Raw genomic sequence first — 16,417 nt, 5'->3', positions numbered from 1 at the left:
TTAAAGTTCAAATTTTGACAACATTTATCAAATTTATAATTTATTAATTATTTTGTGGTTAAAAATTTATAAATTTATAAATTTTTAACTTTTATGGCTAAGGATTGAAAATTTAAAACAAGGCTCCAAGTAAATAGGTTGTATATAAATTACTTTATTACACAATAATATCATCAAATATACTTGGTAAAATCATAGGCTGACTGACCGTTTTCGCTCAGAATCGTTTTTCTTATACAATGATATTATATCATTGAATTCAAATTTAACACCATCCATTACAGTGACCCACTTGTAACCTACTGTACAGCAGAGCGACACCCACTTATCCACCTTTTTTTTCTATAATTTTATTCTATTTTACTTTATTTTTATAAATAATTGTATTTATTATTTATATATTTACCTCCCCTATTTTACGGACTACATTATATTGTAATCGTGTGTTTATTAACATGTGAGGGTAACTTGTATATTTTTAAAAACCCCATAAGCTGTGGGGGGCAACTGGTCAACACCCAAATTAGATGATATTCTATATCAATGCCTGATTAATACCTAGAAAAATATAATGTTGGTTTTTCAAACGATAGGTACTAAAATATAATTTATTTTTCCATTAGCTTTCCTTAAAATTTTTTTAGTTGTTTAATAATATCCTGCATCGTTGCCCGACGAGATTCGCGCTTAGTCCTGCGATCAGTCATGATATTTTTATATTATGATTACCTGCCTTTATTATGTTTGTCATATTGTCGTACACCCGTTACTATGACGTTATATTTTCATCGTTGAATATATTATAGTCACAATATAATACAGTAGTCCACACGTCGCACGCGTAAGCCCGGACTACATAGGGCCGGCGCACACCAATGCAGTGCGGTTGCGGCGCACTGCATGCAGTGCCGCATTTAAAATAGAACACACGTTATCTTATGGGAATGCCCACACCGATGCAGTGCGGCGGCGGTGCAGTGGTGTTGTGTATGCGGCGCGCTGCATGCGGTGAGGCATGGCGGTTTTTTCTTGCAGTGCGCGTGCGGTGAAAAGTCAAAATATAAAGAATTATCTATATTTACATTGTTCAAGTTGTTATCAATACGTTATCAATTGTAATGATTGTACCAAACTTCAAACTATCTAATAACACAGAACATTATTTTTGGTATTTTTTAAAAATATATTTACCTATACACTTGAAACTTATAAAAATGGCGGAGGATTGTGAAAAAATGGTGCAATTGGTTAAGCACATCGAAAACCACCCATGTCTTTTTGATTACAATAGAGCGGATTATTCTAACGACACAGTCAAGACAGCAGCATGGCATGAAATTGCAAAGGAAAATAATTTATCAGGTAAATAACATAATTTTAATTAAATTACCTTCTTATAATAAATATGAAACAGAACCATGTATTGTGTGATGAATGCATATAATATGTTGTATAATTTACAATTATTCACAATTTTTGTTCACCAGCAACTAAATTTCTTACACTGTTCTAGTTTGTGCCCTCAGGCAGTATTGAGCAAACATTTTCTATGATTAATTGATAATTAAAGTTTGTAAGTAATTTTTTTGCCCAATACTGCCCTCTAATTTTTAATAATATTGTTAAGGAGGCAAGTAAATGTGATTGTTCACTTATTTATTTTTATTCTTTTAAATACTATTACTAATATTAATGACTTATGGCAATAAATGTTACTTCCTAGTTACATAGGTTATAGACTTTATAAAAATGTATTAAGCAAATACTAATGTTTTATATTTATTATAAGAAGCCTAGTCTTATAATTTAATTAAAATAATATTATTAATATTAAAATATTTGTACCAAGATTTTAAGTGACAATTACATTATAAATTAACATAGGTTCATCATATTATTATACATACAATAATCCTGAAACTAGTTTGAGTTCAGTAAAAAATCAATAAGATATCTCATAGACCATAGTATTTATTTTAAACTATTTAATTAACATTTAAAAGTTATTTATTATTTTCCTATATCAAATGTGCATTAAGAACAATTTTCTTGCCAAGGTACCTGACCTTCATTTGATATAAAATAACTACACAATAACTCTCTGTTATTTTCTGCAACTCTTGTGGGTCTTGCTACTTGAATAAGTGGTAGTTCTTTATTATTTTGTACTCCCATTGAATCAATTGATTGAGGATGTGATGGTGTAGAAAATGTACCTTCTCGCATTCGTATGCAATTATGCAGAACACATGCTGCTTTAATAACAGATTCACATGTTTTTACCTTACAAGCTAGAGGTTGCTCAAATACTCTAAATTTAGAAACAAGCATTCCAAATGAGCATTCTACGCTTCTTCTGGCTCTGGAGCACCTAGTAAATAAAGAAAGATATATTATTCATTTTTATGAAGTCTTCTTAGGTTAGGTTCCAACTTATATTTTATAAGTGGCTAATTAAGTTATTTTAATTAATTAATTTATTTATTGAAATATTATACTCGTTTAGACCCAGTTATATGAATTAATTAAATTTAATACAATAGCATTCGAAAGATAAATTTTTAAACAGTAAATACTTAATTTAATAGTACAAACAAAAATATAAATAATATTATATATATAGCATATACAATAAGATACAATAGCATTCAAATATTTGTTTAATTAATATTATATTTATTTTAATATTATTCTATATATGTACCTGTAGTTAAAAATCCTTCTGGTTTTATTTAATGATCTTTTGGGAAAAGGTCTCATCAGGTTTTTTTTCAATGGAAAGGCTTCATCTGCTACAAAAAAATGTGGGAAAGAGCCCTTTGAGTCCCAGCCAGGTAAAGGCTTTGGGTCAGGGGCATCCAGCAAATCATTTTCAATGGCTTTGCCTAACGAACTTCTTCTAAACACCCTACCATCACTGTTCCTACCATAATCACCAACATCAATGGTCAAAAAAAGTCCATCAGCATCTACACATGCCATTAAAACAATACTAAAATATTGCTTGTAGTTGAAAAAAGCTGATCCCGTTTTTGGAGGGCATTTAATTTTAAAATGTTTGCCATCTATAGCACCTTCAAAATAACATTAATTATTTTCTTCAAATTATATAAATTTAAGTTAGGTAGACATTTTAGTATAAAATTTACCTAGGCAATTGGGTATATTCCATAAATCCAAATAACGTTGCGAAACGTTTTCCCATTTTTCTTTTGTTGGTGGCGGCATATATTTTTCTTTTAGGCATTCCCAAATGGCCATAGTTGTTTCTGCAATGATATTCCTTGTAGTAGACTCTCCTCTCAAAAAATACATGGAGTGTGCTTTAACGTTACCTCCCATTGCAAGGTATCTAAAGAGTAGTAAACAACTCATAGTACTTACGTCAAATTATTTTTTTATAATTGTATGAGTATATTTATATATTATACACTTACTGAACATATTTAGTTTTAAAGTGTCAAAAATATTATAATTGTGATTATTAATTTTTGTAGTGGCTGATTGTAAAGAAAAGTGGCGAAATATCCGTGGACGATATTTACGCCAACTTAAAGATGTGCCACCAAGTGGATCAGGGACCAAACGAAAGAAAGTCTATTACCTTACTGATTATTTACACTTTATTGACCCTTACACCACATCCCGACCTCAAACTGGCAACCTTACAGGTCTCACAGTAAGTGAAAATAGTATTGACTATTTAGAAGTAGATGAAATAGAATATGGTTATGAACATGAAGAAAGATCTATGACAGATACACATAGCATCAATAAATGTATCAAAAAAAAAAGTGGCATAGATAGTTCATCAAAAAAACAACAATGCTCTTCATTAGATGAACTTAATGTTGCAGCTGCTGGGTATTTTAAAGAAAAAAGATCCTAAAAAAAATCAGAAGAATTACAAGATCATGATATGGACTTTTTAAAGAGCTTATTACCTGATATTAAATCATTAGATTCCCATAATAAAAGAAAGTTAAAAATTAACATTATGCAATTAGTCGATGATGCTTGTAAAGAGGCATCATACAATAAGAATACAAATGTTCATAATATTCATGACACTCTATCATATTCAAGACAACCTTCACAAGATCAACAACCACTGTCTAATTTTCAACCAAGAGAACTATATTATAAGCAACCACCACAGCTATTTTCACATCTTGAACGACCACCTTCATCTTATGACAAAGAACCACCAACCCAACAACAAAGATCTACACACCATAAACATGAAATCGACCCAATGACTCAATATCAACCACCAGCAACGCATGCCCCAATTTGGACTCCTTTATAATGTAACTTATACATTTATGATTTATGTTTAATATATTATTACTAATATATAAACTTGTTAAAATAAAATAAATTAAAAGGTGTTTAATAAATGTTAATTGTATAAATTAAGTACCTAGTAACAGATGTGATTGCGGGTACTATTTAAACTTATATAAGGATAGGTATCATGAGAGAAAACATTTTCTGATTTTGTTCAGAAATTACCCCCTTTGCAACCATTTCAAGTTAGAATGCAACAAGATGATACATTTTGAAACATTAATATTTTTATTCAAATAGTTGAACAATAAAACTATTAAATACTTACCTCAATGTAATCAATAACCGTTCTTCCACAGTAATGGCTTTTCTGAAGTGAGTATCTTTTTTATGTAACATAGGCCGCACTAACTCTGATAAGATTTCAAATGATTTCTGTGTCATTCTATAAAAAGTTTGAAATTTTTCAGGATATAGAGAAAGCTCTTTTGCAACAGAAAAAGTTCCTAGAGTGTCTGCGTTTTTCTTTAGGTATGGATGCACCCAATACTTGCGTTTACATTTTTGACTATTATTATTATTGTTGTTGTTGTTTAATAACAACAACACCAATAAGTCTTCGTCAGTACTTGACATTGGATATTTTAATATTTTAAATATTTATAATTTTAATAGTATTGAAATAAAATAAAATAAACAAAGCAAATAAAAAAATGTTTAATGAAAAACACTAATCACTAGGTATTAATCACTGTTATCAAAATAGTAAAAATAGTTAAAAATAAAACAGATCGCGCCTCCGCCGCACTGCATTGGTGTGCTTTAGCGCGCTTTTGCGATGCGGACGCAGTGTTTTTCGCGCGCTACTGCCGCCGCCCGCACTGCAACCGCACTGCTTTGGTGTGCGCTCTCCCATAGGCGAGTAATTCGTGACAGGATAATAATAATAATATATTATATTATGGTGTTCGATATTATGTGAATCGAGCGACGGAGATGATGGTATCTCGGGCTCATATGGCCATATCGCATCGGCAAAACGGCGAGTGTACTGAAAGCAATATGCCTTTGTTTCGCGTGCGTCGAAACAATACTCGGGGGAGGAAAATATAAAAGGAGATAGATAACTTGCGCCACGTTTACCCTGCACCTACGATATTGCACTGTTATTATTCTTGCGTGACGTGAGTTTCCGAATGTTTGTCATAAATTGCACCACGTCCGACGTCGTGGTCCTTGTATATGTAGATAGGTACCTACGTAAACCTACCTATGGGCTATGTTTATGACGCATAACACGCATGTATACCACAGTGAAAAATTAAACTGTGTCATAAACTTAATGCCAAAAACAAAAATGATGGAATACGAGTTTGAAACCGAAATTTAAAAACAAAACAAGTTTGAAAAGTTCACTCTGCGAGCGTGCTAAATTCCCGGTTTCTAAACGTATTTTAATACAAAGCAATAAATTATAATACAGTGGGTTCCGCTTAATGTGATCACTGGTTTATAGAATCAAAAATTAAAATCCCAAACCAAATATTATATTGAAAAAAAAATATGCTTTATGGAATCAACTGGTTAATGGAATCAAAATGACCTGAACCAATGTGATCAGTGATCACATTAAGCGGTACTCACTGTATTTCAAATACAATATAAATAGAATTTGGTAAACTTAATATATTTTTTAGTGTATTTAGGACAGTTTGAATATTTACCTACTATATACCTATTGTACTTATACAATAAGTAACTATGTAGGTACTGTAATAACGTAGAAATAAGATAAAATAAAAGGTGGATAAGTGGGTGTCGCTCTGCTGTACAGTAGGTTACAAGTGGGTCACTGTAATGGATGGTGTTAAATTTGAATTCAATGATATAATATCATTGTATAAGAAAAACGATTCTGAGCGAAAACGGTCAGTCAGCATATGATTTTACCAAGTATATTTGATGATATTATTGTGTAATAAAGTAATTTATATACAACCTATTTACTTGGAGCCTTGTTTTAAATTTTCAATCCTTAGCCATAAAAGTTAAAAATTTATAAATTTATAAATTTTTAACCACAAAATAATTAATAAATTATAAATTTGATAAATGTTGTCAAAATTTGAACTTTAAATGCTTATAATTAAAAACTGTGACTAAGGATTTTTAATTTTTTTCATCTGCCTTTGAAACAATAACCTAGGAGCTTTCTATTAAATTTTCAAGCTTTTTTAATCAACAGATAAAATTTTATTGATATTTATAGAAAAAAAAACTAAAAAAATTGAAAACTGACAATGGCCGTAAACAGCTCAAAAAGAGTCAAAATATTTTGTAAATTTTATGGTGTATAGAAAATGCTAATATAAACATTCAGTCAAAATTTCATGTCCCTACGGTCATTTGTTTTAGAGTTACACCAAAAACCAAAATCGATTTTCTCGAAAACAGATTTTGCGTAAAAATTCCCGTTTTTCCTTAATTTTCTTTTTGTTTTTCACGTCGCTTGTGAAAACTACTGGGAAATTTTTACTTTTGACCCCCCAAAGTACCAACTAGATTCACTTTCCTATCAGAAAAGTTACTATTGAAGAAAATCCAAGCACTTTTACTGTCCTAAAAGGTGATGACAGACACAAAAAAAAAAAAAAATAAAAAAATAAAAAAAAAAACACACATCATTGTAGAATCAATACATTCATCGCTTCGCTCAGAATCTAAAATCTAAATATAAATACGACTCCTGTCGATAGTTATATTAAAATAGTAAAAGTTAGAGTAGTAAAATTACGCTATTACCTTCCTCCAGGTGTTCGGAGGGCTCTCGAGATCGTGTATTCGAGAATTATATCAAATACACCGTACAATATAATTTTATGGAAAAAAGCACATAGAATGTATTAACTGCAATCAACATAAAATATTATATCATATGCCTTACCTGATTCGCAGTTGTTCGTAGACAATATTGTAGGAGTTTTAGGTTTTAGATAAAATAAAGCACTACTTCAAATACACATGTTGAATAAATTAACGAACGCACTGATTATTGCTTGCATAAGAAGTCCAGTTGTCGCTCGATGAAATCGGTTTCTTTGTTACTTGATAGGTTGTTACTCTGGTGGTTGGTGCTCATGCACTGATTTAAGGGACGGACGCGAGGATGCTGACCAGAGAGTGGTGGGTGGCTTTGTCACTAAATTATCGTGGGCTTGGGAACTAGATTATTCTTTGGCGTCAGCATAAAATAAGGTCACACACATCCTACGTAATATTGTTCGGACGTTCGGAGTGCATGTCGATATCTTAGTTGTCGTTGTCAATGGTTTTATTTGATGCGACCGATTTCTACAAGCGACAGTCTGGCCGTTGTTTATTATTCTGTACAATTTTAGTTTATTATAATGGTGTGTGAGCATATCATTACAGTACTTATAATCAACAAACGTTATTAAATATTTCAATATAAACAAATAACAATCGTAACTATAAACGAACAACGAAACAATAACTACGAAAAATAATAATTATATAAATATCTATTAATATCAACAATCGCAACTGGTGACTAACGGAACGAACAGATGGTCGTCACAACGGGGATATAAATTGTTCTAAACACATGTATTTTTTTTTATTAAATACTAATATTTTATCAACTTAATTTAAAATTGATTCTTTTTAACAAATCTATATAGATTTTTTTATCAAACATACATTTTTTTATTAAATACTGATTTTCTTATCAAATTTAGATTTATAATTGATTTTTTTGAATATAATTTTGAATATAAAATCAATATTGAACTATTCAGTACTACTACTCGTATCATAGTGGTAAAGCACGCGTATTAATGCTGTAGATGTCGGGAATTCTCAAAGCCAAGTTTTGAAATATTTTTTTTTATTTTTTTTAAAAGTGGTGGCAGGAATTGGCAGGAATTGAGCACTAAATATTGGCGTCGGAAAAAGTTGAAAAAGTCAATTTCTGACCATGGGTGGGATTAGCCTGACATTGAAATTAATGAGATTGGGACGCTTAATTAATATTCAAATTGAAAAATAATAATAATAAATAAATATTATTCTCAACTCCTATAACCCATAGCAACCATTAATAAACAAACATTTCTATGGTTTAACCCCTAAGTATCAAAGTTATACCAAGTTTGTCGTTTTTACTTTATTCCATCTACGATGGATTAATACAATCAATTAATACAAAATCCTAATCTAACCTAACCGTACTAAGATTTTATAAATAAAAAAAACCAAATTTAAACTTATTTAGACTTACGCTTTCGTGGCATAATTCTTAGTACGTACTTTTTCTACACTTCCGAAAAATACAGTACGGTGATTATTATTATGTTTATACTTTAAAAATGCTAACTTGCAAACAATTCTAATTTACTAAATAGAAAACAAAATCACGCTTCCGTGATTTATTAATTGTTTTTTTTTTTTGCTAAACTAATAATAATTGTTTGAATGTTATTTATTTTTAGCCAGCGACTATTTTTTACTAAAAAAGGTATAGGTATACAATTTACACATTTTTTAAAATTAAAATTAAAATTAAAAAATTCACACAATATATCTTTATAAATTGTAGCCTATATGTGTTATTCTGATATATAAGCTATATTATTGTAAAGTTTCATTAGAATCCATTCAGTAGTTTTTACGTGAAAGAATAACAAACATACTTACAAACTTTACGTTTATAATATTAGTAGGATATAGATATAGATGTATAATCGTTATTATATTATGAGACCTAGAAGAGAATATGGCGTATAGCAAGCGTTCCAACCTTTTTAAACTTGAGGGCTACACTCAAAATTTATAATGATACTGCGGGCCGTATACTATCAGTCCATTTTGATAAAATACACACTATTAGTACACTTAAAAACTGTCAAATATTTTTTTGTCACGCCTACACCGAAAGTTTGGTTTTCGATAGCTGTTCGCGCCGGCGGTAGCGTCGTAATAGTCCGTCCACACCGACCGATCACACACACACACACACACACCGCAAGTTTTGTATTTATTATTTTTATGTCAATTGTGTCGTCCGTGAATTATTATGTAATAGATAAATGTAGATAATGAATTATGTAATGCAGCCGCCGACGGCTCGCTGTGTGGAAGCTTTAACACGGCCGCCGGAATCGTCAGTCTATCCCGTTACGCCAACGCCGAAATTACGCTAATCGCCGGCATTTTATTAGATACATTTTTGGCTCGAATAGCCAACAATATTATTATACTTTTTGTAGGCGCGAATCGCCGCCAGTGTCTTTTTATTATTATTGTAATAATTCATTGTGTATTATAGGCGCGAATCGCCACAAATATTATTATACTCTTTGTAGGCGCGAATCGCCGTCAGTGTCTGTTATTATTATTGTAATAATTCATTGTTTATATAGGCGCGAATCGCCACAAATATTATATAGTTAGCATCGGCTCTAATAGCCGTTTGCATATTTTATTATTTTGTTGGCATATACCGCAACGCTAATCGTCGGGTTATTTTAAACAGTATCATATTATAACTGTACTTAGTTATTGCTATTTAAATTATTGTCTGGCTTGAATAGCCAGTGAATTTATATTATTATTGTTGTGTGTCTATTATAAAACTATTATACAGGCAAGGGTAGCAGCTGGCCAGCCGTGCACCGTCCAAATTGTGAGTTATTATTTATTATTTATTATTATATCCTGTTGGGCCAGAAGGGCCACAATATTATTAGTCATATTTATACCTTTATGTTGCTGTGATTTTTTTTATATTCCTTGTGTCCACAAATAATTATTTATTTTGTGTACAATACAACAACCTTTTTACCAGCAACCGTGTTATCCATTATTAAATAGAGTTACCTTTCTGTCATTATTTTATAAGCTTACACACTATCACATCTACACACTCACACACCCACCACACACTAGCACTCTCTGGTCTTGCACGGCGAACCCGTCCACTTCCTTTGAGTCGCTATAACATATATACACACAAACACAAGTCGATCGGTGTGTGAACGTTGCGTACAAGTATTGCTGTACCGGGCGCACGAGCTATAATTGTATCGTTCCCGGCGCGATCATTTTGGTGACCTCGACGTGATTATCATATTATCTAAGAGTCACGCGTAACAAGTATTATCGTCGTTATATATGTCATAATTATAATTGCCGATTTATAACGTTTCGTACGCGATTATATTATATCAAGAATAGCAATATTTGAATGAAATAAGCTGAGTATTTGTGTTTTATTATATAAATGTCACAAAAAATTACTAATGCAAATCAATATCGTTTTAGAGTTATCAATTACTGTTACATATATCTTGATTCGCTTAATTAATTGAGATTCGCGATATATTACTGTATATTCGTTCCTTATTAATTCGTCGTAAATTCGTAAGTTTATCGGATCAAGATCGCATTATTGTCATTATGGTTCTCGATGAGGATAATGAGAAACAGATGATCTTATTAAGAAAAAAACGTGGAGTGGTGAAGGCCTCATTAACACGACTTCGTAATTTTGTAAAGGAATTTGATCACAATGAACAGTCAATCTCTCTCCTCGAGTTTCGTCAAGAAGAATTACCTAATATAAATAAAAAATTTGACGCAGTTCAATGTGAGATTGAGTTAATTACGGAAGAACCAGAGAAGGAAGAAGAAGAACGAGCATTATTTGAAAGGAACTACTTCGAAACAAGATCTCAAATGCAAGAAATCATCAACACCCGGAGCTCTTCAAGTACGGTAGGGCCAAATACATCGTTTGGATCGTCAAGTAATACAAACCGGGTTAGATTGGCACCTATACCTTTGCCCACATTTAACGGTGACATTGAAAACTGGGAGGCCTTTTATGATGTTTTTCGCGCGTTGGTTCACAATGATGAAGGGCTTACGTCAGTACAAAAATTATATTATTTAAGATCCTGTTTGAGTGGTCCAGCTTTAGATATCGTTAGTTCAATCCCGATGGTCGACGGAAATTATGAGGTGTTTACCGAACGGCTGAAGCAGAGATATGACAACAGAAGCCTCGTGATACAGACGCACATAAGAGCGCTTCTTGATGCACCTCGTGTAGATACCGCTACCATAGAAGCGTTACAATTACTACATTCACACATTGGAAGTCATGTAGCTGCGCTTAAGGCCTTAGGCCAACCAATAGAGCAGTGGGACGCATGGCTAGTTACCATTATTCTAAGGTGTCTTGACAAGAATACGGCACATGAGTGGCAGCTTCGACAAGAGGACTCGCAATTACCCAAGTACATAGACATAGAAAGGTTTTTAGCCAGAAGATGTATTGCATTTGAAAATTCAAACTCGGAAATACAGTCACGATCTCATAGTCAACCAATGGCAACAGGCCAACACCAATCAACTAGTAAACAAAGAAAGTCGGAGAAAACTACCAAAATGGCATTTTTAGTCACTGGAAGGGGTCAGACCACAAAATGTCCATGCTGTACCGGGTTGCATAGGATATATGCGTGTGACAAGTTTAAGGACTTGAGTATAAATGATCGTCTAAATATTATACGAGACACTCATTTATGTTTTAATTGTTTATCCGCGTATCATACAACGAAAACATGCAAGTCAAACGGTTCATGTGGAGAGTGTGGGTTGAAGCATAATACTCTACTACATTTCTCAAAAAGTGTATCCGATGACCAGAAGGTTAGCAATACAAGTGAAGGAGAATCATCTGCAACTGGTGCGTTATCAGCTACCTTATGGTCATCAGGGAACCGTTATGCATTTTTAGCTACAGCACAAGTGATCGTCAAAAATACAAATGGAATGCAGTTCATATGTCGTGCCGTGTTAGACAGCGGCGCTCAAGTGAATTTTATATCTAAAAGGTTACAAAACGTACTTAAACTATCAGGAGAAAGGGTTGCATTGCCAGTGAGTGGAATTGGTTCAAGCAGAACACAATCGACTACAAGGGTAGACATCAAGGTTTGTTCCCGAGTATCACCATTCCAAGCTAACATATCATGTTACGTGTTACCATCAATTGTCAACACATTATCATCAAGTACAAGACCCTCAGACGGCTGGGGAATCAAAGAAAATATACTCTCACAGTTAGCTGACCCTCAGTTCGACCAAGCAGGTACCATCGATATGTTAATGGGTGCAGGAATATTTTTTGAGTTGTTAGAGTCAGAAAGGATTCCGCTTCAAACTGGTAATCTCACATTACAATCCACAAAATTAGGCTGGGTTATGACCGGAGAGTTTAACGTTAATTGCTTAGTGAGTATTGGAGCGTCATTAGAAGACGAATGGCGAACAATGAAAACAGATCAAGGATTGTTCGGTAGGTTATCCAAGGCCAATAAGCGTCATGTAGAAGAACAGGAAACGGTACGACATTTCGAAAAAACTGCCACCAGGAGAGCTGATGGTCGGTTTGTGCTCCGTCTACCTGTAAAACCAGAAGTTAGCCAACTAGGCGATAGCATATCTATGGCCATGTCACGCTTCATTAGCGTTGAAAGAAGATTATCACGAGATGAACAACTACGTACCGAGTATGTAAATTTCATGACACAATATTTAGAAATGGGTCACATGGAGGAAGTAATTGAAAACGAAATTCCAACATCAAGGCAATTTTACTTACCACACCACGCAGTGGTCAAAACGGCCAGTCTAACTACAAAGGTACGAGTAGTTTTCGACGCATCAGCTAAGAGCTCATCAGGACTATCTTTAAACGATGTCCTAATGTGTGGCCCGAGTATCCAAGAAGAATTGTTTTCGATCTTATGTCGGTTTAGAAGTCATCAGTTCGTTATCACTGCGGACGTAGAAAAAATGTTTCGACAGGTAGAGGTTGCAGAAGAAGACCGAAACTTGCAGCGTATCGTCTGGAGGTCAAACCCTAGTGAAGCGTTACGGACTTATAGACTGGGAAGAGTTGCATACGGTACAACTTCTGCTTCATTCATGACCACAAAATGTCTGTCAGTCCTATCAGAAGAATTCAACAGTCAGTTTCCCAATGCAGCTAAGGCAGTACGAACAGATTTCTACATGGATGACCTCCTGTCTGGTGCACAAACTGAGGAAGAGTGTTTACGTCTACAGAGGAATATTACTAGGATATTGAATTCAGCAAAAATGCCATTACGAAAATGGTGTTCAAACTCGCAGTCAGTACTCGAACATATCGACAACAAAAATGATGATGAGTTATTAGTGTTAGATTTGGGTGAAAATGACGTAATTAAATCGTTAGGCCTATGTTGGAAGCCAGTGGCAGACGTCTTTCAGTTCAACGTAGCGATTTCTGACAAGAACAGTGAAGCAACTAAGCGTAGTCTCCTGTCCGCTCTAAACAGTATATTTGACCCACTAGGATTCCTTGCTCCAGTGTTGGTAAAAGGAAAAATTTTTCTGCAGCAACTATGGCTCGTTAAAGCAGATTGGGATAGTTCATTGTCTGTTGAAATAAAACAAAAATGGTACAATTACTGGTCAGACCTCAGTACGCTTAAAACACTGGAAATTCCAAGAAAGGCAGTCGCATGTGCAGGATTAAGGACCGAGTTTCACGGCTTTTGTGATGCATCAGAAAATGCCTATGGTGCATGTATTTATGTACGGTGTAAACTGCCAAGCGGAGTATGGCAATCACGATTATTGTGCGCATCTACTCGGGTCGCCCCTCTCAAGGGAGCTACGATCCCTAGATTAGAATTGGGAGGAGCCCTAGTACTGGCTCAGTTAGCAATGAAGGTAGCCAAGTCATGGAAGGTTGACATACATAAATTTTACCTGTGGACCGATTCAACTATAGTGTTGGGATGGTTGAATAGCCAATCTAGTCGTTTGAAAACTTATGTGTCAAACCGTGTTGCACAGATTTTAGATATTACCAATACTGAGAAATGGTACTATGTGAGGACTTATGATAATCCAGCAGATGTGTTATCGAGGGGTGTGAAGGCGCAAGACTTGAAAGGCATCGAGTTGTGGTGGAGTGGACCAAAATGGCTATCTCATGAGCAAAATGGTTGGCGATTCGAACGAGTATCACTGCCAACTGGAGAAGAATTACCTGAGCAGAAAACCGTACGTTTCGTTCTTTTAACAGTGCCGTTACCAATGCGACTTGTTGATTCATGCTCAAACTGGCAACGCCTACGTCGAGCAACTGCGTGGATTCTGCGGTTCATTGAATTCATAAAAACTAAACGCACCCCACAACTAGTACGCTATCTGACAGTTAAAGAGTTAATGGTTGCTGAACAGAGACTGATAACTTATGCTCAAAGGGAGGCCTTTCCGGAGGAGCATGAAGCATTAGCAAAAAATAAGGACATTCCTGGTCGAAGCAAGTTAAGGTCATTGAACATCGGTCTAAGGTATGGCATGATAGTAGTGGGTGGTCGTCTTGACAATGCCAATCTTTCACAAGACCAAAGACAACCAATAATTCTTCCATACAATCACAGAATTACACAGTTGATATTCTTAGATTATCACATGAAATTATTGCATTGTGGTCCTCAGTTATTATTAGCGGAAATCAGGCAGAGGTATTGGCCGCTGTCTGGTAGACTATTAGCGCGCTCAACAGTTCGAAGGTGCGTGAAGTGTGTACGGAGCAAACCGACCTTTCAAATTCCAATAATGGCGCCATTACCAAAGGAAAGAGTACAATGTTCACGTCCCTTCACGTACACGGGCGTGGATTTTGCAGGACCGTTAATCATCCGAAGCGGAATCAGGGGTCGATCAGGAACAAAGGCGTGGGTATCAATATTCGTGTGTTTTTCTACAAGAGCGGTTCATATAGAAGCAGTCGAGGACTTAACGAGCAAGGCTTTTATAGCGGCCTTAAGACGATTTGTTGCTAGACGAGGCAAACCCGCAGAACTGTGGAGCGATAACGGAACAAACTTCGTTGGAGCGAACAAGGAGTTGACCAAATATACTCAACATCTTGGCAGTCAGCTAGCAAATGAAGGGATCACCTGGCGCTTCAATCCCCCATCAGCCCCTCATTTTGGAGGGCTGTGGGAAGCAGCAGTTAAGAGCGCTAAACACCACTTGGCTAGGACTACTGGAGAGGCAAAGCTAACTCTAAGTGAGCTCAGTACACTGCTATGTCAAATTGAAGCCTGCCTCAATTCCCGACCATTGACACCTATGAGCAGCGATCCTAACGACTTCACCTCACTTACCCCAGCGCACTTCTTACTCGGTGCACCTGTAACGTCGTTCCCAGAACCTGATTTAAATGGCGAAGAACCACATGCAATGCGACGTTGGAAATTTGTACAACATCTTCTTCAAACTTTCTGGAAGCGATGGCACATGGAGTACCTACCCCAACTACAGGTCCGTGGAAAGTGGACATCAGGAAGCTCCAACCTAGCCATAGACGATTTAGTAATTGTCAAAGAAGACAACCTACCGCCCTTTAAGTGGCACTTAGCACGCGTTATAGAACTACATCTAGGTTGTGACGGTAACGTAAGGGTTGTGTCCGTACGTAACTCTTCCGGTAAAACAATGCGCCGTCCAGTCGCAAAACTTTGCAAGCTCCCAATAGATGCAGAGGAGGCTGTTGAAAAATAGATTTCTCAACGGGGGGGAGAATGTTCGCGCCGGCGGTAGCGTCGTAATAGTCCGTCCACACCGACCGATCACACACACACACACACACACCGCAAGTTTTGTATTTATTATTTTTATGTCAATTGTGTCGTCCGTGAATTATTATGTAATAGATAAATGTAGATAATGAATTATGTAATGCAGCCGCCGACGGCTCGCTGTGTGGAAGCTTTAACACGGCCGCCGGAATCGTCAGTCTATCCCGTTACGCCAACGCCGAAATTACGCTAATCGCCGGCATTTTATTAGATACATTTTTGGCTCGAATAGCCAACAATATTATTATACTTTTTGTAGGCGCGAATCGCCGCCAGTGTCTTTTTATTATTATTGTAATAATTCATTGTGTATTATAGGCGCGAATCGCCACAAATATTATTATACTCTTTGTAGGCGCGAATCGCCGTCAGTGTCTGTTATTATTATTGTAATA

At 35.1% G+C, this 16,417-nt stretch overlaps 2 protein-coding genes and 1 pseudogene across 2 annotated transcripts; 2 read left to right on the top strand and 1 right to left on the bottom strand.

Moving 5' to 3' along the window:
• Positions 1-991: 991 nt before the first annotated feature.
• LOC132939830 (uncharacterized) lies at positions 992-4,822 on the top strand (annotated as a pseudogene).
• Positions 2,035-2,982, bottom strand: LOC132938348 (uncharacterized). Its single transcript, XM_061005131.1, has 2 exons — positions 2,705-2,982; positions 2,035-2,371 (listed from the first exon to the last, which is right to left on the bottom strand). Exons 1-2 carry the CDS (start codon positions 2,980-2,982, stop codon positions 2,035-2,037), a joined length of 615 nt encoding a protein of 204 aa, XP_060861114.1.
• A 5,945-nt stretch (positions 4,823-10,767) lies between the features above and the next one.
• LOC132938783 (uncharacterized) lies at positions 10,768-15,945 on the top strand. The gene has a single exon (XM_061005799.1). The coding sequence runs from the start codon at positions 10,768-10,770 to the stop codon at positions 15,943-15,945; it is 5,178 nt and encodes a 1,725-aa protein (XP_060861782.1).
• Positions 15,946-16,417: the final 472 nt, after the last annotated feature.

The sequence above is a fragment of the Metopolophium dirhodum genome, chromosome 2 (genome assembly GCF_019925205.1).
Source record: "Metopolophium dirhodum isolate CAU chromosome 2, ASM1992520v1, whole genome shotgun sequence".
NCBI lineage: Eukaryota > Metazoa > Arthropoda > Insecta > Hemiptera > Aphididae > Metopolophium > Metopolophium dirhodum.
This window is presented reverse-complemented; position numbering and strand designations above follow the sequence as displayed.